The sequence below is a fragment of the Sesamum indicum genome, linkage group LG13 (assembly GCF_026168435.1).
Source record: "Sesamum indicum cultivar Baizhima isolate 11 linkage group LG13, ASM2616843v1, whole genome shotgun sequence".
Classification (NCBI taxonomy): Eukaryota; Viridiplantae; Streptophyta; class Magnoliopsida; order Lamiales; family Pedaliaceae; genus Sesamum; species Sesamum indicum.
Genome location: NC_142669.1, coordinates 18,020,436 through 18,043,575, shown reverse-complemented (window position 1 = coordinate 18,043,575; position 23,140 = coordinate 18,020,436). Strand labels below are relative to the sequence as shown.

Below are 23,140 nucleotides of genomic sequence, written 5' to 3'. Positions count from 1 at the left end.
GAAAAGCATTTGCTCTGCAGACCCTTGAATGTAAGAAGTTTCTAATGTGTATCCCATCACCACATTTGAGGAAGAGATTGGTAGAACCTGTTGAATTCAGCTCAAGCTCCATCTCCTTCAGAGACTGTAACATCTTCTTCTCCAAACTCTGGTTCTGCAGTGAAGAAGTCGTGTTTTTCCTTGGTTACATTTTTATTAGTTGTGCTTTACACTTTCATTAGTTGGCATTGGTGGCAACTGATTTGGAATCTGAGTTGTTATTTCTGGTTTAGTTAGTTACACAGTTTCTTCTTCATTGCCTTTGTATCTGTATTTAAATTGAAGTTGTACCAGTTCTCGTTGAATGAATGAAAACACAACTTCAGTCCTCTCCATTTCTTGCTCTGTAACCTAGTACCCATGGGGCTTATGCCTAATTTTATCATGGTATCAGAGCCATCATCTTGATGGTCTCTGCATACGAAGTACTTTGAACGATCAATTTCACTCATTTGAACCTTACATTTGATGAGAATGGCGAGCTCATCAACTGATACGCCTGCCTTTCCTTCCATAGCAAATGGAACTCGGAATCATCACATGGTAATGGTTTCTGCTCCATTCAATGGGATTAATTGGCTATCCTGGAGTAGGTCTATAAGGATAGCTTTAGAAAGCAAAGATAAGTTGACATTTATCGACGGTATAGGACTACAGCCTACGACTGGGACTCCTCAGCACAGACAGTGGAGGATTACAGACTGTATGGTACGGACATGGATTTTGAACACCATCTCCAAGGACTTGGTAAACGCGTTCCTGTATGCAAGTTCTTCTAGAAATATTTGGTTGGATCTTGAAGCTAGGTACGGTGAGTGTGACGGAACTCTGCTGTACAAGCTGCAATGCGAAATTAGTTCTATCTGCAAGGTAATATGAGCGTAACTAGTCACTACACAAAATTGAAACAACTCTGGGATGAATTATTATGCCTCATGCCACCAGCTATGTGTTCATGTGGCCTTTGCATTTGCGAATGCAACAAAACCAAGGCGGAACAAAACGATGCGAACCAACTAATACAGTTTTTGATGGGTTTGAATGACTCCTATGATAACATTCGTAGTCAGACTTTGGTTCTAGAACCTCTTCCCCTCGTCAACAAAGCATATTACATGGTGCTACGGGTTGAGAGACAAAGGATGGTGAACTCAGAATACTCTGATATAGGGGAAGTATAAGCAAAGGTATTCTGCCTCTAATACAGGACCTCGACAATTCATGCTACACAAGGGACCTGTGGATAAACGTAGTCTCCTCTGTGAGCACTGCAATAAAATTTCTTGAATACAATGGTTTGTCATTTCTTGAATTTTAAATATGGGAAAAAATTGGTAGAGAGGGAATGGATAGGGACAAATGTTTCTTTTTCGTTAGAAAATGACAATGAGGAAGAGACAGATACACAACTTTGGTTCTGGATGATGTCAAAATGCATTTTTTTAAGCAATCAATGTGAAAAAATTTTAGTTGAGTGTTTAAATTACTATTTCAATCTTTAGTTTCTCACATCGTCCTTAATGGGACGATGTTATTTCGGTAAGCATAGAACCGAAAACCAAATAAACCCTAGGGCCTTGAGTCTTAATAAACGAGTATGGATAGATCATAGATTATTATAATTGTGGTGTACATTACTGTTAATGTCTCTCGTCTTTTGTTTTCTTCAGGCTGACATTAAATTGCCTTCGAAAGCATGGCTTAAGTTAATATCAATCATCGACTGATGTAATGGAAGTAGCAGATCATACAACTCCAATGACGTTGATATCAAGAAAAGAGTTTTGCCGGACAAACCTGTCTTGAACATGCTTCATAAGGAAGAATTTGTCTCGGATTGTCTTCCGAGTATGAGCCTCATGGGTTTTCGAGACTTTTCTTTATGTAAATTAGAAAACTTTGTTTATTGAACTTCGGCATTCTCTGTACTATAAGAAAGATTGTACTTGTTTTTTTTTTATCTAAGGCAATAAAGATTGTTATTTTTTTTTTCTAGCCCAAAGATTGTACTTCTTTTAGAAATATGAAATTTACATTGAATGGAAAGAATAGAAAATTCAATAAAATTGAGAAATATCTTAATTTTCATGAGGTAAGAGTATTAAAATAACAACAAAGAAAATACCTAAATTTTGAGGAATTGTGTGCATATGTTTTTAATTGTAAGATTTATATATGCTTCACAATATTGGTTTATAGAATATACGAGCTTGTTAAGTTTATTTGTTTAGGGCATCAAGAAGTCCGAGACTTCAAAAATACCTCTTTAACGCTTTTTGACATAATAATCTTTATTAATTTTATCTAACATGAGTTAAAACTAAAGAAATTTATAGTAAAATAATACGAGTTTTTTATTTATATATACATTTTTTGACACTACCAAGAACTAGGGCTGCAACCGAACCGACCTCAGTGAGCCAGAAAAAAATTGGCCGGATCTCGAGCTCAATTCACACGTGCCGAGCTGGAGCTCGAGCTCGAGCCCAATTAATTTTTTTTAACAATATTTTAATTTAAAAAAATATGAACTATTGTAGCATTTGAAATATTTTATTAAAAAATCTAAATAAGAACAAGGAAGAAAATTTTCACAAAAAGACCAAAAAGAAGCAGTACGATGAAAGAAAATTGGAAGCCATGAAAAATCATTTGGTATAATCATTTGATGAGAAGTAACCAAAGTTTCATACCACTACTTAGTTTTTGTCTAACATCAACACATTCATATAAATTATATTAAATATTTATTTATAAAAAGATTACCAAAACGTATTAAATTTATGAGATATTGACTAATAGTTCTAATATATTGTGAATAATTACATTTTGATGTAATAGATATTGAAATATTAACTATAAAATTCATATGCATTATATTAAATATTTATTTACTACAAAATTAGTAAAATATTGATTAAACTTGTTCTTAGATAATATAAACCAAAATATCGAATTTTAAGATAATCTAAAACTAAAATATGATATATTAACTAATAACTCCAATATATGGTGAATTTAGAAATAAATGAATTTTGTTGTAGTAGATATTGAAATTATCACGATAAATTTTATATGCATAAAATTAAATACTTATTTACATCGATACTCACCTTTTCGGGAGCATATTTTGACAATCTCACAAATTGCAACTCATACTCAGCAACCGATAAACCATTCTGCTTTAATTCAAGGAATTTAACTTTCTTACGGTTTTTGTAGACTGATGGAGTATATTTGTCAGTAAATTCTTTCAAAAAGTCATTCCATTTCAAAGTGACAGGTCGGTTCTTGCTCCTTGGAACTGTTTCCCACCAGTCTAAGGCGTCCTTCTCCTGTAAGGACATTATGTACCTCAACTTTTACCCAGAAGTACACTCAATTCTGTCCAACACCCTTTCCGTGTTTCTTAGCCATTCTTCTACTTCTGCAGGATCAGTTGTACCTGCAAATACCATCGCCCCTTGTCTCCTCACTTTTCAAAATTTTTTTCAATAACTGCATCCTGTGGTTGCGGTTGTGGCGGTGGAGCCATCCTCTGGATCATTTCTAGAAATTGTTGCATAAAGGGGTTCATTTCTGGTTGTGGGGCATTTCTATTTCGGAATTCTAACCCTCGATGTTCTGATGCAGAATCATGACCCTTCACTTTAATGACTCAGTTGGGCCAACAACGTTTTCCCTTAACGCTTCCATCGTATATGAAATACGCACATGTAAGTAGATTTCTAATATTTACCTCACGTATAATATCGCATTCATCTACTATCCCTAGAAAATCTAATCCTTGCTCTGATACCACCTAATGTAGCACCCCCTAACGCTACTAGGGCTACATCTTCCCTAAACGTCATACTTAATAGTAACCCCTGTATCCATATATATAAATATGCACATAATCATCTAATCAATAAGCATACGTAATCCCAACGTAATAACATGCATAACCAACACACAACATCATATATACATATCAAACACCTCTAGTAATCCCCACGGTTACGTTCTCTCTATACAAACAAAATAAAATAGAGTATCCACTTAAGCGCCACTTATCCGCAAATGTGGACAATCTGAATGAGTTTTATTATGCCAAATGAAATATAATATATTTTTTAGATAAAAATAAAAAAAAACTATTAGATTTCATCCAAAAGAGATCTTAGCAATATTATCTAACAACTTTGTGGATAAAGAATTAAAAATATTGGAGTATATTATTTTTTTATCTTTTATTTTTTGAAGTATATTCAATATCTTTTTTGATAAATACTGAATAAAATAAAGAAAGAAATCTCTCAAATTTATTTTAGCGGAAAATCCTTCAATTCTGAGACAAGAAAGATGGTCTCAAATTTATTTTCAATTTAAATTTCCAAGCAAATGTTACCGTTGGAGGCTAATTTTTATAAGCATTCTAAATTAACAAAAACAAAAAAAAAAAAAAGAAAGAAATGTTACCGTTGATTGGCCCACTCTATATTACACACTAACATTTGTTATGATTTCATCTTTTCAAACTCTTTGATCACTTTCCTCAACTTTCCCTCTCTCTGTTCTTGTTTTTCCAGGAGACCAGAGGGAAATCCATTAGACCTCAATAACTTACCCGAAGATGGTATACAGGCCTCAGAGGACAGCTCCTCGTCTGCTGGTACATTACTTTGTCTTTAGTTTTTTTATTACATCTTCTTGAAGTTAAGCAAAAAGTAAAAGAAAAGGATGAAACCCTGCTGTCCAAGATTACAACTGATCAGTAATGAAATTTTCTGAAATTCTGTAATAATATATATATCATCTTCTTACCCTTCCCTTATGCCCTGGGATTACGAAAAGGGAACAGTTTTCAGAATTTGATCCTTGTGTTTTTGTGCTTCTCAGAAACTTTTGATATCAATTTTTGTTTCTTCTGCGAAGATATTTTGCTTGTGCAATAAAACTGATAACTCTCTTGCTCAAATCTTCAATTAATCAACAAATTCCCCCCAAAATCTTAATTCAGATTCTCTCTACCTTTCTTGAAAAAAGTTTCGGATGAAAGTTGATTTAATTGGCATATTTGCAGGAGGCTGCAGGAAAAAGAAAAGCGGCGCTAAGGAGGGAAAAGATGAGGCCGGGAAGGTCTACGGGTGCGGGTTTTGTTCCCTCAAGTTCTGCAAGTCTCAAGCCCTTGGGGGACACATGAACCGCCACCGTCAAGGCAACCTCTTTTCATTGCCCTAATTTCAATGTTCTACGTTTTTCTTCACATTATAAAATCAAGACAATTTCCATCACTGCATCTTTCTTGTTAACCCTCAAATAAATAAAAGTAGAGTTGTAAAAGTACATGAATTTTAGCAAAGTTGGTTATATCTGCTATAAAAAACTCCCCTTCGGTTTTTCGCCAATGAGTTTTCCTTGTACAGTGGAGCACTGTCTTGTCAATCCCTGTTCTCATTCATGTAAGGAAAATGTTTCTGGGCTACTGTATTTTCTTTTTTTTTTTCCTTTGGATTCTTGCTGAAATTTGTTATTTCTTCATTATATATTCTCAGAGAGGGAGACAGAAACCTTGAACAAGGCTCGTCAAAACTGGTCTTCACTAACGATTTGGCTCCTGCTCACATAGGTTATGTTTCAAGGTATATGCATGAACTCTCCCCATCCCTTTTCTTCCTTTTCTTAATTCATTTTTATATTTTAGATGTTCAAACTTTGAGATACTAAGAAAATAAAGAAAAGGGCTCCAGGTTCTATATATGTTCTATTACTGATCGATATTCCTTCTACAAATTTTCATGCGTCTTCTTTGTCTTTTTAATTTTTTTGTTGTTTCTTTTCCCCATTTGGCTGTAATGATTTGAAGTGCTGAGACTATTTTTCATGGGCTGAAAGGATTTTGAGAAAATGATGATTTTTGCAGCAGCTGTAAGTTTTTTGGCGAAAATTTCTGTTGACGTATGTTTGACATGAGCATATCTCGTGTTTCTCTTGTTTACACTGTATATCTCCACTCTTTAAATACGAAATGATAATTTGATTTGTTAAAAGTAAACATTTCAGATTTATGCATGCATTGAAATTTTAAGAATCTTCACTATATTTAACACAAGAATATTGTGAGATGTTTTTTGATTTTATTCTTCTATCCTCTTGCTTAGCCATATGCTTATCTATGTCTTGGTTTATTCGTAGTTCTGCCTTATTAGCATGTTTATTGTTAGCAATTATTTTATTGAATAGAGATGTCATATTATTTATTAGCAATTATTGTATTTGCAAGCTTATTGTTAGCAATATTGTCATTGTCTATGTCTTGCTAGTGCCATTAAAATTGTGAATTATCTAGCATGTTTCAAGTCCCAAAGAGCATCATATAGATATGACTAGTCATCATTAGAAAATTCCAAAAGTACGTATTCTGCAATTAAAAATGGTGGCCTAACACATGTAGCATGCATATATTTGATTCTACAAGTGAAGCATATTAATAGTATTATAGGTTATGTGTACTCGTTTATTAAAGGTTGAAGGCTTTGGATTTGGTTTTGCAAATTTTGTGTTACCGAAAAACTTTGTCTTGCTAAAAATTGTGTGGGAATCAAAAGGGTTGAGTTGGATTTGAATACTCAATTGGGACACATTTTGGCCGCTAAAAGTATGCTTTTTGATGATATTTTGGAACCTAATGTTAACTTGTGTATCTTCATATTCCTCTCGTCAAATTTCTAACCGAAAAGAAACCAATGTCATTATTAGTTCTTCTTTGCCGACTTTTCTCCCATATTTTGAAATCAAAGAGGCTGAAACCATTAAATTTATACTTTGTAAACTTCAAATCCAAATTTTGTGTGTTGATTTCTTTGAAAGACTCACGTGACCATCATTTTGACTCGGAAAGAATAGGATTGGGAATGTTTGAGGCTGTTGAAATGTGAATGGTGCAAGTATAGAGTTGAGACCTAAATTGGAGAACGAATCTCCCCTTTTTTTGTAAATTTATTCCTAATTAATTCGTCGTGTTGGGTTTTCTTCATGAGCTTGTTTTGAAACTTTTTGTTGTTATACATTTAAAATTATTGTATGAATTTACAGAAATCATGTTGGTTCATGTTTAACATCTTATGTTTGCAGGTGTATCATAGAAAAATATCGAAAAATCTATATTATCCAACTATGAGTTATTTTATTTTGTGGACTTTGGGAAATTAAATACTATGCTAAAGCGTAGAGCGGTTGTCTAGATGCCAATTAAAATTTTTTAAGAAGATTTTGTGAATTTTATAAATATACGTAATCTCAAACATTTGATAAATATTTTTTAATTAACAAATTAATACTAGATATGGGAATTTTTTTAGTTTTATTGAGTAATCAACCATAGTATATTTCTAAAAAAATTGTTTTCTTTTTTATTCTTTTACTAAGATTTGGTTTCTCTTGTAAAGTGCTTTGTGTTATCAACTCATGTTTTCAAAATCAGTGTCAAAATGCACTAATTTCTTTATATAAATTGACAAAGTTTGAATATTTTGTGCAATTTTAATAAGTATATAGATGTATTTCATTTACTTGTTTGTGGATAAGTGCCTAAAAAAGTCATATGTTTTTATTTTCAAAGAAATCATTTATTGATTTTTATTGTCATTTAAAGCAATTTTTGTATTCTTGGGAACACTTTGAAGTTTGAAGTGCATTCGATTTATTACTTTTGAACAAATGAAAGTTTTTTCTTTAGAATTCAAAAAAAGTGTATAATTAACTTTGTTGTTGTGATAATTAATTGTATTGATAATACTTAAAGAAATACATGCATTACCTATATTGCTACTAGCCAAGATGTGGTAACAAATCTTTTAAGATGATAGGTGTACAAGTAATATAAAAATAAACAATGAGATTGGCATCTAGACAACCGCTTTACCGTGTAGTTTATGATATTTTATTTCTGAAGTTCAAAAATAAACTAATTTGTGGTTGCATAGTAGTGATTTTCAATAAATTTTACTATGATACACCTGCAAAGTTTGGATGCCGACATGGACAAATATGGTGTTTCTGTATAATTTGTACAAAACTTTTAAATGTATGTCAATCAAAAGGTTTTGAAAAAGCAAATTGGATAAAACCTAACACAATGAATAATTTGGGAATAAATTAACAAAAACAGTGGAGGATTATCTCCCCTTTAGGCGTCAACTCCGAATTACCTTGCATTCTTCACATTTAAACTGACCTCAAAGTTCATAATCCCATTACTTCCAAGTTAGAATGTTGAGAATGTGAAGGTTTCATAGAAATCACGTGCATTTTTGGATTTGAAGCATACAAAGAAAAAATGCAATGGTTTCACCCTTTCTTGAATTTTAAAATATGGAAAAAAAAATCGGTGGAGGATAACTAGATAGGGACAAAGGTTGCGTCTTTGGTTAGAAAAATGGTAGAGAGGAAGAGATAGATACATTAGGTTATCATGTGGTTCTAGATAGTGTCAAAAAGCACATTCTTTTTAGCGGTCAATGTGAAACAATTGAGTGTTTGAATCTCCTACTTCAATTCTTAAATTTCCCCGCACAGTTTTTAACGAGATGAAGTTATTTTGGCAAGCACATAATTGAAAAACCAAATACAAACTCTAGAGCCTTCAATCGTAATAGATGTGTACAGATAGATACATTATGCATTTTGCTCTTTACATATTTTAAATGATATTGATATTGTTGATTATGTGCAGGGTAATGCTAGTGAAGATGATCCCGACAAGAGTTAGCCAAATGATACAGTCGTCAACTTGCTTCACAATAACACACTAGCTTTCATGAACAAATTTGACCTATTGTAAATAAAGGATACTTTGTTTGTAGTACTTTTGGTCTTCAGTGGAAAAAGCCTTTGTGATCAAGTTCCTCTTTTTATTTTATATTCCTTCAATTTTTAATGTGATGCAACACCACTTACAAAGTATTAGAAATATGTCTATATGACTTAAAAAGGAGTAGTGGAAAGAGAGCATTATTTATCAAGCATATCAAATAACTTGTTGCGCTGGATCCAATAAAGTAGTAATTGCAAGAAACAAGTAAAACATAGTGTTGCACCATCAAAGTGTAGTTGATCTCGTTGTGGCTGAGTTCACCACATCAATGAGGGTTCATGTAATTATTATGGCATACCTCAACTTATTAAGCAAGTACGGAACCAAATAAAGCAATCCCTAGAATTCATAGTTGAATAGAGAAATTTTAGATAATTTGTAGTTCAAAGCAATTAATTTAAGCATTTCATTTACATGCATAAGCACGGAAAACAACTAATAATAACCTTGAATACACTTAAAACATGGATCTTCCCATTGGATCTCTCATTCACCAGCTTCTGTCCTGTCTTTTTATGATCTCTGCAATAATTTATTTAACCCAATCATGTCCATATTTATGGGTTGCAGTCAAAAGAATATACTACAAGAAAAGCATTTGCTCTGCAGACCCTTGAATGTAAGAAGTTTCTAATGTGTATCCCATCACCACATATGAGGAAGAGATTGGTAGAACCTGTTGAATTCAGCTCAAGCTCCATCTCCTTCACAGACTGTAACATCTTCTTCTCCTAACTCTGGTTCTGCAGTGAAGAAGTCGTGTTTTTCCTTGGTTACATTTTTATTAGTTGTGCTTTACACTTTCATTAGTTGGCATTGGTGGCTTAGGTGGCAACTGATTTGGAATCTGAGTTGTTATTTCTGTTTTAGTTAGTTACACAGTTTCTTCTTCATTGCCTTTGTATCTGTATTTAAATTGAAGTTGTACCAGTTCTCGTTGAATGAATGAAAACACAACTTCAGTCCTCTCCATTTCTTGCTCTGTAACCTAGTACCCATGGGGCTTATGCCTAATTTTATCATGGTATCAGAGCCATCATCTTGATGGTCTCTGCATACGAAGTACTTTGAACGATCAATTTCACTCATCTGAACCTTACATTTGATGAGAATGGCGAGCTCATCAACTGATACGCCTGCCTTTCCTTCCATAGCAAATGGAACTCGGAATCATCACATGGTAATGGTTTCTGCTCCATTCAATGGGATTAATTGGCTATCCTGGAGTAGGTCTATAAGGATAGCTTTAGAAAGCAAAGATAAGTTGGCATTTATCGACGGCATAGGACTACAGCCTACGACTGGGACTCCTCAGCACAGACAGTGGAGGATTACAGACTGTATGGTACGGACATGGATTTTGAACACCATCTCCAAGGACTTGGTAAATGCGTACCTGTATGCAAGTTCTTCTAGAAATATTTGGTTGGATCTTGAAGCTAGGTACGGTGAGTGTGACGGAACTCTGCTGTACAAGCTGCAACACGAAATTAGTTCTATCTGCAAGGTAATATGAGCGTAACTAGTCACTACACAAAATTGAAACAACTCTGGGATGAATTATTATGCCTCATACCACCAGCTATGTGTTCATGTGGCCTTTGCATTTGCGAATGCAACAAAACCAAGGCGGAACAAAACGATGCGAACCAACTAATACAGTTTTTGATGGGTTTGAATGACTCCTATGATAACATTCATAGTCAGACTTTGGTTCTAGAACCTCTTCCCCTCGTCAACAAAGCATATTACATGGTGCTACGGGTTGAGAGACAAAGGATGGTGAACTCAGAATACTCTGATATAGGGGAAGTATAAGCAAAGGTATTCTACCTCTAATACAGGACCTCGACAATTCATGCTACACAAGGGACCTGTGGATAAACGTAGTCTCCTCTGTGAGCACTGCAATAAAATTTCTTGAATACAATGGTTTGTCATTTCTTGAATTTTAAATATGGGAAAAAATTGGTAGAGAGGGAATGGATAGGGACAAATGTTTCTTTTTCGTTAGAAAATGACAATGAGGAAGAGACAGATACACAACTTTGGTTCTGGATGATGTCAAAATGCATTTTTTTAAGCAATCAATGTGAAAAAATTTTAGTTGAGTGTTTAAATTACTATTTCAATCTTTAGTTTCTCACATCGTCCTTAATGGGACGATGCTATTTCGGTAAGCATAGTACCGAAAACCAAATAAACCCTAGGGCCTTGAGTCTTAATAAACGAGTATGGATAGATCATAGATTATTATAATTGTGGTGTACATTACTGTTAATGTCTCTCGTCTTTTGTTTTCTTCAGGCTGACATTAAATTGCCTTCGAAAGCATGGCTTAAGTTAATATCGATCATCGACTGATGTAATGGAAGTAGCAGATCATACAACTCCAATGACGTTGATATCAAGAAAAGAGTTTTGCCTGACAAACCTGTCTTGAACATGCTTCATAAGGAAGAATTTGTCTCGGATTGTCTTCCGAGTATGAGCCTCATGGGTTTTCGAGGCTTTTCTTTATGTAAATTAGAAAACTTTGTTTATAGAACTTCGGCATTCTCTGTACTATAAGAAAGATTGTACTTGTTTTTTTTTTATCTAAGGCAATAAAGATTGTTATTTTTTTTTTCTAGCCCAAAGATTGTACTTCTTTTAGAAATATGAAATTTACATTGAATGGAAAGAATAGAAAATTCAATAAAATTGAGAAATATCTTAATTTTCATGAGGTAAGAGTATTAAAATAACAACAAAGAAAATACCTAAATTTTGAGGAATTGTATGCATATGTTTTTAATTGTAAGATTTATATATGCTTCACAATATTGTTTATAAAATATACGAGCTCGTTAAGTTTATTTGTTTAGGGCATCAAGAAGTCGGAGACTTCAAAAATACCTCTTTAACGCTTTTTTACATAATAATCTTTATTAATTTTATCTAACATGAGTTAAAACTAAAAAACTTTATAGTAAAATAATACGAGTTTTTTATTTATATATACATTTTTTGACACTACCAAGAACTAGGGCTGCAACCGAACCGACCTCAGTGAGATAGAAAAAAATTGGCCGGAGCTCGAGCTCAATTCACACGTGCCGAGCTGGAGCTCGAGCTCGAGCCCAATTAATTTTTTTTTAACAATATTTTAATTTAAAAAAATATGAACTATTGTAGCATTTGAAATATTTTATTAAAAAATCTAAATAAGAACTAGGAAGAAAATTTTCACAAAAAGACCAAAAAGAAGCAGTACGATGAAAGAAAATTGGAAGCCATGAAAAATCATTTGGTATAATCATTTGATGAGAAGTAACCAAAGTTTCATACCACTACTTAGTTTTTGTCTAACATCAACACATTCATATAAATTATATTAAATATTTATTTACAAAAAGATTACCAAAACGTATTAAATTTATGAGATATTGACTAATAGTTCTAATATATTGTGAACTATTACATTTTGATGTAATAGATATTGAAATATTAACAATAAAATTCATATGCATTATATTAAATATTTATTTACTACAAAATTAGTAAAATATACTAAAATATTGATTAAACTTGTTCTTAGATAATATAAACCAAAATATCGAATTTTAAGATAATCTAAAACTAAAATATGATATATTAACTAATAACTCCAATATATGGTGAATTTAGAAATAAATGAATTTTGTTGTAGTAGATATTGAAATTATCACGATAAATTTTATATGCATAAAATTAAATACTTATTTACATCGATACTCACCTTTTCGGGAGCATATTTTGACAATCTCACAAATTGCAACTCATACTCAGCAACCGATAAACCATTCTACTTTAATTCAAGGAATTCAACTTTCTTACGGTTTTTGTAGACTGATGGAGTATATTTGTCAGTAAATTCTTTCAAAAATTCATTCCACTTCAAAGTGACAGGTCGGTTCTTTCCTTGGAACTGTTTCCCACCAGTCTAAGGCGTCCTTCTCCAGTAAGGACATTATGTACCTCAACTTTTACCCAGAAGTACACTCAATTCTGTCCAACACCCTTTCTGTGTTTCTTAGCCATTCTTCTACTTCTGCAGGATCAGTTGTACCTGCAAATACCATCGCCCCTTGTCTCCTCACTTTTCAAAATTTTTTTCAATAACTGCATCCTGTGGTTGCGGTTGTGGCGGTGGAGCCATCCTCTGGATCATTTCTAGAAATTGTTGCATAAAGGGGTTCATTTCTGGTTGTGGGGCATTTCTATTTCGGAATTCTAACCCTCGATGTTCTGATGCAGAATCATGACCCTTCACAGACTCTAATGACTCAGTTGGGCCAACAGCGTTTTCCCTTAACGCTTCCATCGTATATGAAATACGCACATGTAAGTAGATTTCTAATATTTACCTCACGTATAATATCGCATTCATCTACTATCCCTAGAAAATCTAATCCTTGCTCTGATACCACCTAATGTAGCACCCCCTAACGCTACTAGGGCTACATCTTCCCTAAACGTCATACTTAATAGTAACCCCTGTATCCATATATATAAATATGCACATAATCATCTAATCAATAAGCATACGTAATCCCAACGTAATAACATGCATAACCAACCCACAACATCATATATACATATCAAACACCTCTAGTAATCCCCACGGTTACGTTCTCTCTATACAAACAAAATAATTGAGAGTATCCACTTAAGCGCCACTTATCCGCAAATGTGGACAATCTGAGTGAGTTTTATTATGCCAAATGAAATATAATATATTTTTTAGGTAAAAATAAAAAAAAAAACTATTAGATTTCATCCAAAAGAGATCTTAGCAATATTATCTAACAACTTTGTGGATAAAGAATTCAAAATATTGGAGTATATTATTTTTTTATCTTTTATTTTTTGAAGTATATTCAATATCTTTTTTGATAAATACTGAATAAAATAAAGAAAGAAATCTCTCAAATTTATTTTAGAGGAAAATCCTTCAATTCTGAGACAAGAAAGACGGTCTCAAATTTATTTTCAATTTGAATTTCCAAGCAAATGTTACCGTTGGAGGCTAATTTTTATAAGCATTCTAAATTAACAAAAACAAAAAAAAAAAAAAAGAAAGAAATGTTACCGTTGATTGGCCCACTCTATATTACACACTAACATTTGTTATGATTTCATCTTTTCAAACTCTTTGATCACTTTCCTCAACTTTCCCTCTCTCTGTTCTTGTTTTTCCAGGAGACCAGAGGGAAATCCAATAGACCTCAATAACTTACCCGAAGATGGTATACAGGCCTCAGAGGACAGCTCCTCGTCTGCTGGTACATTACTTTGTCTTTAGTTTTTTTATTACATCTTCTTGAAGTTAAGCAAAAAGTAAAAGAAAAGGATGAAACCCTGCTGTCCAAGATTACAACTGATCAGTAATGAAATTTTCTGAAATTCTGTAATAATATATATATCATCTTCTTACCCTTCCCTTATGCCCTGGATTACGAAAAGGGAACAGTTTTCAGAATTTGATCCTTGTGTTTTTGTGCTTCTCAGAAACTTTTGATATCAATTTTTGTTTCTTCTGCGAAGATATTTTGCTTGTGCAATAAAACTGATAACTCTCTTGCTCAAATCTTCAATTAATCAACAAATTCCCCCCAAAATCTTAATTCAGATTCTCTCTACCTTTCTTGAAAAAAGTTTCGGATCAAAGTTGATTTAATTGGCATACTTGCAGGAGGCTACAGGAAAAAGAAAAGCGGCGCTAAGGAGGGAAAATATGAGGCCGGGAAGGTCTACGAGTGCAGGTTTTGTTCCCTCAAGTTCTGCAAGTCTCAAGCCCTTGGGGGACACATGAACCGCCACCGTCAAGGCAACCTCTTTTCATTGCCCTAATTTCAATGTTCTACGTTTTTCTTCACATTATAAAATCAAGACAATTTCCATCACTGCATCTTTCTTGTTAACCCTCAAATAAATAAAAGTAGAGTTGTAAAAGTACATGAATTTTAGCAAAGTTGGTTATATCTGCTATAAAATACTCCCCTTCGGTTTTTCGCCAATGAGTTTTCCTTGTACAGTGGAGCACTGTCTTGTCAATCCCTGTTCTCATTCATGTAAGGAAAATGTTTCTGGGCTACTGTATTTTCTTTTTTTTTTTCCTTTGGATTCTTGCTGAAATTTGTTATTTCTTCATTATATATTCTCAGAGAGGGAGACAGAAACCTTGAACAAGGCTCGTCAAAACTGGTCTTCACTAACGATTTGGCTCCTGCTCACATAGGTTATGTTTCAAGGTATATGCATGAACTCTCCCCATCCCTTTTCTTCCTTTTCTTAATTCATTTTTATATTTTAGATGTTCAAACTTTGAGATACTAAGAAAATAAAGAAAAGGGCTCCAGGTTCTATATATGTTCTATTACTGATCGATATTCCTTCTACAAATTTTCATGCGTCTTCTTTGTCTTTTTAATTTTTTTGTTGTTTCTTTTCCCCATTTGGCTGTAATGATTTGAAGTGCTGAGACTATTTTTCATGGGCTGAAAGGATTTTGAGAAAATGATGATTTTTGCAGCAGCTGTAAGTTTTTTGGCGAAAATTTCTGTTGACGTATGTTTGATATGAGCATATCTCGTGTTTCCCTTGTTTACACTGTATATCTCCACTCTTTAAATACGAAATGATAATTTTATTTGTTAAAAGTAAACATTTCAGATTTATGCATGCATTGAAATTTTAAGAATCTTCACAATATTTAACACAAGAATATTGTGAGATGTTTTTTGATTTTATTCTTCTATCCTCTTGCTTAGCCATATGCTTATCTATGTCTTGGTTTATTCGTAGTTCTGCCTTATTAGCATGTTTATTGTTAGCAATTATTTTATTGAATAGAGATGTCATATTATTTATTAGCAATTATTGTATTTGCAAGCTTATTGTTAGCAATATTGTCATTGTCTATGTCTTGCTAGTGCCATTAAAATTGTGAATTGTCTAGCATGTTTCAAGTCCCAAAGAGCATCATATAGATATGACTAGTCATCATTAGAAAATTCCAAAAGTACGTATTCTGCAATTAAAAATGGTGGCCTAACACATGCAGCATGCATATATTTGATTCTACAAGTGAAGCATATTAATAGTATTATAGGTTATGTGTACTCGTTTATTAAAGGTTGAAGGCTTTGGATTTGGTTTTGCAAATTTTGTGTTACCGAAAAACTTTGTCTTGCTAAAAATTGTGTGGGAATCAAAAGGGTTGAGTTGGATTTGAACACTCAATTGGGACACATTTTGGCCGCTAAAAGTATGCTTTTTGATGATATTTTGGAACCTAATGTTAACTTGTGTATCTTCATATTCCTCTCGTCAAATTTCTAACCGAAAAGAAACCAATGTCCTTATTAGTTCTTCTTTGCCGACTTTTCTCCCATATTTTGAAATCAAGGAGGCTGAAACCATTAAATTTATACTTTGTAAACTTCAAATCCAAATTTTGTGTGTTGATTTCTTTGAAAGACTCACGTGACCATCATTTTGACTCGGAAAGAATAGGATTGGGAATATTTGAGGCTGTTGAAATGTGAATGGTGCAAGTATAGAGTTGAGACCTAAATTGGAGAACGAATCTCCCCTTTTTTTGTAAATTTATTCCTAATTAATTCGTCGTGTTGGGTTTTCTTCATGAGCTTGTTTTGAAACTTTTTGTTGTTATACATTTAAAATTATTGTATGAATTTACAGAAATCATGTTGGTTCATGTTTAACATCTTATGTTTGCAGGTGTATCATAGAAAAATATCGAAAAATCTATATTATCCAACTATGACTTATTTTATTTTGTGGACTTTGGGAAATTAAATACTATGCTAAAGCGTAGAGCGGTTGTCTAGATGCCAATTAAAATTTTTTAAGAAGATTTTGTGAATTTTATAAATATACGTAATCTCAAACATTTGATAAATATTTTTTAATTAACAAATTAATACTAGATATGGGAATTTTTTTAGTTTTATTGAGTAATCAACCATAGTATATTTCTAAAAAAATTGTTTTCTTTTTTATTCTTTTACTAAGATTTGGTTTCTCTTGTAAAGTGCTTTGTGTTATCAACTCATGTTTTCAAAATCAGTGTCAAAATGCACTAATTTCTTTATATAAATTGACAAAGTTTGAATATTTTGTGCAATTTTAATAAGTATATAGATGTATTTCATTTACTTGTTTGTGGATAAGTGCCTAAAAAAGTCATATGTTTTTATTTTCAAAGAAATCATTTATTGATTTTTATTGTCATTTAAAGCAATTTTTGTATTCTTGGGAACACTTTGAAGTTTGAAGTGCATTCGATTTATTACTTTTGAACAAATGAAAGTTTTTTCTTTAGAATTCAAAAAAAGTGTATAATTAACTTTGTTGTTGTGATAATTAATTGTATTGATAATACTTAAAGAAATACATGCATTACCTATATTGCTACTAGCCAAGATGTGGTAACAAATCTTTTAAGATGATAGGTGTACAAATAATATAAAAATAAACAATGAGATTGGCATCTAGACAACCGCTCTACCGTGTAGTGTATAATATTTTATTTCTGAAGTTCAAAAATAAACTAATTTGTGGTTGCATAGTAGTGATTTTCAATAAATTTTACTATGATACACCTACAAAGTTTGGATGTCGACATGGACAAATATGATGTTTCTGTATAATTTGTACAAAACTTTTAAATGTATAACAATCAAAAGGTTTTGAAAAAGCAAATTGGATAAAACCTAACACAATGAATAATTTGGGAATAAATTAACAAAAATAGTGGAGGATTATCTCCCCTTTAGGCGTCAACTCTGAATTACCTTGCATTCTTCACATTTAAACTGACCTCAAAGTTCATAATCCCATTACTTCCAAGTTAGAATGTTGAGAATGTGAAGGTTTCATAGAAATCACGTGCATTTTTGGATTTGAAGCATACAAAGAAAAAATGCAATGGTTTCACCCTTTCTTGAATTTTAAAATATGGAAAAAAAAATCGGTGGAGGATAACTAGATAGGGACAAAGGTTGCGTCTTTGGTTAGAAAAATGGTAGAGAGGAAGAGATAGATACATTAGGTTATCATGTGGTTCTAGATAGTGTCAAAAAGCACATTCTTTTTAGCGGTCAATGTGAAACAATTGAGTGTTTGAATCTCCTACTTCAATTCTTAAATTTCCCCGCACAGTTTTTAACGAGATGAAGTTATTTTGGCAAGCACATAATTGAAAAACCAAATACAAACTCTAGAGCCTTCAATCGTAATAGATGTGTACAAATAGATACATTATGCATTTTGCTCTTTACATATTTTAAATGATATTGATATTGTTGATTATGTGCAGGGTAATGCTAGTGAAGATGATCCCGACAAGTGTTAGCCAAATGATACAGTCGTCAACTTCCTTCACAATAACACACTAGCTTTCATGAACAAATTTGACCTATTGTAAATAAAGGATACTTTGTTTGTAGTACTTTTGGTCTTCAGTGGAAAAAGCCTTTGTGATCAAGTTCCTCTTTTTATTTTATATTCCTTCAATTTTTAATGTGATGCAACACCACTTACAAAGTATTAGAAATATGTCTATATGACTTAAAAAGGAGTAGTGGAAAGAGAGCATTATTTATCAAGCATATCAAATAACTTGTTGCGCTGGATCCAATAAAGTAGTAATTGCAAGAAACAAGTAAAACATAGTGTTGCACCATCAAAGTGTAGTTGATCTCGTTGTGGCTGAGTTCACCACATCAATGAGGGTTCATGTAATTATTATGGCATACCTCAACTTATTAAGCAAGTACGGAACCAAATAAAGCAATCCCTAGAATTCATAGTTGAATAGAGAAATTTTAGATAATTTGTAGTTCAAAGCAATTAATTTAAGCATTTCATTTACATGCATAAGCACGGAAAACAACTAATAATAACCTTGAATACACTTAAAACATGGATCTTCCCATTGGATCTCTCATTCACCAGCTTCTGTCCTGTCTTTTTATGATCTCTGCAATAATTTATTTAACCCAATCATGTCCATATTTATGGGTTGCAGTCAAAAGAATATACTACAAGAAAAGCATTTGCTCTGCAGACCCTTGAATGTAAGAAGTTTCTAATGTGTATCCCATCACCACATATGAGGAAGAGATTGGTAGAACCTGTTGAATTCAGCTCAAGCTCCATCTCCTTCACAGACTGTAACATCTTCTTCTCCTAACTCTGGTTCTGCAGTGAAGAAGTCGTGTTTTTCCTTGGTTACATTTTTATTAGTTGTGCTTTATACTTTCATTAGTTGGCATTGGTGGCTTAGGTGGCAACTGATTTGGAATCTGAGTTGTTATTTCTGTTTTAGTTAGTTACACAGTTTCTTCTTCATTGCCTTTGTATCTGTATTTAAATTGAAGTTGTACCAGTTCTCGTTGAATGAATGAAAACACAACTTCAGTCCTCTCCATTTCTTGCTCTGTAACCTAGTACCCATGGGGCTTATGCCTAATTTTATCATGGTATCAGAGCCATCATCTTGATGTCTCTGCATACGAAGTACTTTGAACGATCAATTTCACTCATCTGAACCTTACATTTGATGAGAATGGCGAGCTCATCAACTGATATGCCTGCCTTTCCTTCCATAGCAAATGGAACTCGGAATCATCACATGGTAATGGTTTCTGCTCCATTCAATGGGATTAATTGGCTATCCTGGAGTAGGTCTACAAGGATAGCTTTAGAAAGCAAAGATAAGTTGGCATTTATCGACGGCATAGGACTACAGCCTACGACTGGGACTCCTCAGCACAGACAGTGGAGGATTACAGACTGTATGGTACGGACATGGATTTTGAACACCATCTCCAAGGATTTGGTAAACGCGTACCTGTATGCAAGTTCTTCTAGAAATATTTGGTTGGATCTTGAAGCTAGGTACGGTGAGTGTGACGGAACTCTGCTGTACAAGCTGCAACGCGAAATTAGTTCTATCTGCAAGGTAATATGAGCGTAACTAGTCACTACACAAAATTGAAACAACTCTGGGATGAATTATTATGCCTCATGCCACCAGCTATGTGTTCATGTGGCCTTTGCATTTGCGAATGCAACAAAACCAAGGCGGAACAAAAGGATGCGAACCAACTAATACAGTTTTTGATGGGTTTGAATGACTCCTATGATAACATTCGTAGTCAGACTTTGGTTCTAAAACCTCTTCCCCTCGTCAACAAAGCATATTACATGGTGCTACGGGTTGAGAGACAAAGGATGGTGAACTCAGAATACTCTGATATAGGGGAAGTATAAGCAAAGGTATTCTGCCTCTAATACAGGACCTCGACAATTCATGCTACACAAGGGACCTGTGGATAAACGTAGTCTCCTCTGTGAGCACTGCAATAAAATTTCTTGAATACAATGGTTTGTCATTTCTTGAATTTTAAATATGGGAAAAAATTGGTAGAGAGGGAATGGATAGGGACAAATGTTTGTTTTTCGTTAGAAAATGACAATGAGGAAGAGACAGATACACAACTTTGGTTCTGGATGATGTCAAAATGCATTTTTTTAAGCAATCAATGTGAAAAAATTTTAGTTGAGTGTTTAAATTACTATTTCAATCTTTAGTTTCTCACATCGTCCTTAATGGGACGATGTTATTTCGGTAAGCATAGAACCGAAAACCAAATAAACCCTAGAGCCTTGAGTCTTAATAAACGAGTATGGATAGATCATAGATTATTATAATTGTGGTGTACATTACTGTTAATGTCTCTCGTCTTTTGTTTCCTTCAGGCTGACATTAAATTGCCTTCGAAAGCATGGCTTAAATTAATATCGATCATCGACTGATGTAATGGAAGTAGCAGATCATACAACTCCAATGTCGTTGATATCAAGAAAAGAGTTTTGCCTGACAAACCTGTCTTGAACATGCTTCATAAGGAAGAATTTGTCTCGGATTGTCTTCCGAGTATGAGCCTCATGGGTTTTCGAGGCTTTTCTTTATGTAAATTAGAAAACTTTGTTTATAGAACTTCGGCATTCTCTGTACTATAAGAAAGATTGTACTTGTTTTTTTTTTATCTAAGGCAATAAAGATTGTTATTTTTTTTTCTAGCCCAAAGATTGTACTTCTTTTAGAAATATGAAATTTACATTGAATGGAAAGAATAGAAAATTCAATAAAATTGAGAAATATCTTAATTTTCATGAGGTAAGAGTATTAAAATAACAACAAAGAAAATACCTAAATTTTGAGGAATTGTATGCATATGTTTTTAATTGTAAGATTTATATATACTTCACAATATTGGTTTATAAAATATACGAGCTCGTTAAGTTTATTTGTTTAGGGCATCAAGAAGTCCGAGACTTCAAAAATACCTCTTTAACGCTTTTTTACATAATAATCTTTATTAATTTTATCTAACATGAGTTAAAACTAAAGAAATTTATAGAAAAATAATACGAGTTTTTTATTTATATATACATTTTTCGACACTAACAAGAACTAGGGCTGCAACCGAACCGACCTCAGTGAGATAGAAAAAAATTGGCCGGAGCTCGAGCTCAATTCACACGTGCCGAGCTGGAGCTCGAGCTCGAGCCCAATTAATTTTTTTTAACAATATTTTAATTTAAAAAAATATGAACTATTGTAGCATTTGAAATATTTTATTAAAAAATCTAAATAAGAACTAGGAAGAAAATTTTCACAAAAAGACCAAAAAGAAGCAGTACGATGAAAGAAAATTGGAAGCCATGAAAAATCATTTGGTATAATCATTTGATGAGAAGTAACCAAAGTTTCATACCACTACTTAGTTTTTGTCTAACATCAACACATTCATATAAATTATATTAAATATTTATTTACAAAAAGATTACCAAAACGTATTAAATTTATGAGATATTGACTAATAGTTCTAATATATTGTGAATAATTACATTTTGATGTAATAGATATTGAAGAAGACTCTGTTTCTGCTACTCTGCTTCTGCAGTGAAGAAGTCGTGTTTTTCCTTGGTTACATTTTTATTAGTTGTGCTTTACACTTTCATTAGTTGGCATTAGTGGCTTAGGTGGCAACTGATTTGAATCTGAGTTGTTATTTCTGTTTTAGTTAGTTACACAGTTTCTTCTTCACCGCCTTTGTATCTGTATTTAAACTAAAGTTGTACCAGTTCTCGTTGAATGAATTAAACCACAACTTCAGTCCTCTACATTTCTTGCTCTATAACCCAGTACCCATGGAGTTTATGCCTAATTTTACCATGGTATCAGAGCCATCATCTTGATGGTCTCTGCATACGAAGTACTTTGAACGATCAATTTCACTCATCTGAACCTTACATTTGATGAGAATGGCGAGCTCATCAACTGATACGCCTGCCTTTCCTTCCATAGCAAATGGAACTCGGAATCATCACATGGTAATGGTTTCTGCTCCATTCAATGGGATTAATTGGCTATCCTGGAGTAGGTCTACAAGGATAGCTTTAGAAAGCAAAGATAAGTTGGCATTTATCGACGGCATAGGACTACAGCCTACGACTGGGACTCCTCAGCACAGACAGTGGAGGATTACAGACTGTATGGTACGGACATGGATTTTGAACACCATCTCCAAGGATTTGGTAAACGCGTACCTGTATGCAAGTTCTTCTAGAAATATTTGGTTGGATCTTGAAGCTAGGTACGGTGAGTGTGACGGAACTCTGCTGTACAAGCTGCAACGCGAAATTAGTTCTATCTGCAAGGTAATATGAGCGTAACTAGTCACTACACAAAATTGAAACAACTCTGGGATGAATTATTATGCCTCATGCCACCAGCTATGTGTTCATGTGGCTTTTGCATTTGCGAATGCAACAAAACCAAGGCGGAACAAAACGATGCGAACCAACTAATACAGTTTTTGATGGGTTTGAATGACTCCTATGATAACATTCGTAGTCAGACTTTGGTTCTAAAACCTCTTCCCCTCGTCAACAAAGCATATTACATGGTGCTACGGGTTGAGAGACAAAGGATGGTGAACTCAGAATACTCTGATATAGAGGAAGTATAAGCAAAGGTATTCTGCCTCTAATACAGGGCCTCGACAATTCATGCTACACAAGGGACCTGTGGATAAACGTAGTCTCCTCTGTGAGCACTGCAATAAAATTTCTTGAATACAATGGTTTGTCATTTCTTGAATTTTAAATATGGGAAAAAAT

General features: G+C 33.3%; 3 protein-coding genes and 2 long non-coding RNA genes across 9 annotated transcripts; all 5 read left to right on the top strand.

Moving 5' to 3' along the window:
- Positions 1 to 513: 513 nt before the first annotated feature.
- Positions 514 to 1,766, top strand: LOC148784586 (uncharacterized). The gene is made up of 2 exons (XM_088876899.1): positions 514 to 909; positions 1,710 to 1,766. Exons 1-2 carry the CDS (start codon positions 514 to 516, stop codon positions 1,764 to 1,766), a joined length of 453 nt encoding a protein of 150 aa, XP_088733025.1.
- A 3,338-nt stretch (positions 1,767 to 5,104) lies between these two features.
- LOC148784585 (uncharacterized) lies at positions 5,105 to 8,923 on the top strand. The gene is made up of 3 exons (XR_016063780.1): positions 5,105 to 5,239; positions 5,577 to 5,663; positions 8,756 to 8,923. It is a non-coding gene; the product is annotated as an uncharacterized LOC148784585 (long non-coding RNA).
- Positions 8,924 to 10,007: 1,084 nt separating this feature from the next.
- On the top strand, positions 10,008 to 11,260 carry LOC148784584 (uncharacterized). The gene is made up of 2 exons (XM_088876898.1): positions 10,008 to 10,403; positions 11,204 to 11,260. Exons 1-2 carry the CDS (start codon positions 10,008 to 10,010, stop codon positions 11,258 to 11,260), a joined length of 453 nt encoding a protein of 150 aa, XP_088733024.1.
- A 2,782-nt stretch (positions 11,261 to 14,042) lies between these two features.
- On the top strand, positions 14,043 to 18,431 carry LOC105170082 (uncharacterized). Of its 5 annotated transcripts, XR_016063778.1 has the most exons (5): positions 14,043 to 14,202; positions 14,613 to 14,747; positions 15,085 to 15,171; positions 15,396 to 15,457; positions 18,264 to 18,431. It is a non-coding gene; the product is annotated as an uncharacterized LOC105170082 (long non-coding RNA). The 5 variants fall into 5 exon arrangements; XR_016063775.1 differs by lacking the exon at positions 15,396 to 15,457; XR_016063776.1 differs by having other exon boundaries at positions 15,085 to 15,457.
- Positions 18,432 to 19,514: 1,083 nt separating this feature from the next.
- LOC148784583 (uncharacterized) lies at positions 19,515 to 20,767 on the top strand. Its single transcript, XM_088876897.1, has 2 exons — positions 19,515 to 19,910; positions 20,711 to 20,767. The coding sequence occupies exons 1-2, from the start codon at positions 19,515 to 19,517 to the stop codon at positions 20,765 to 20,767; spliced, it is 453 nt and encodes a 150-aa protein (XP_088733023.1).
- Positions 20,768 to 23,140: the final 2,373 nt, after the last annotated feature.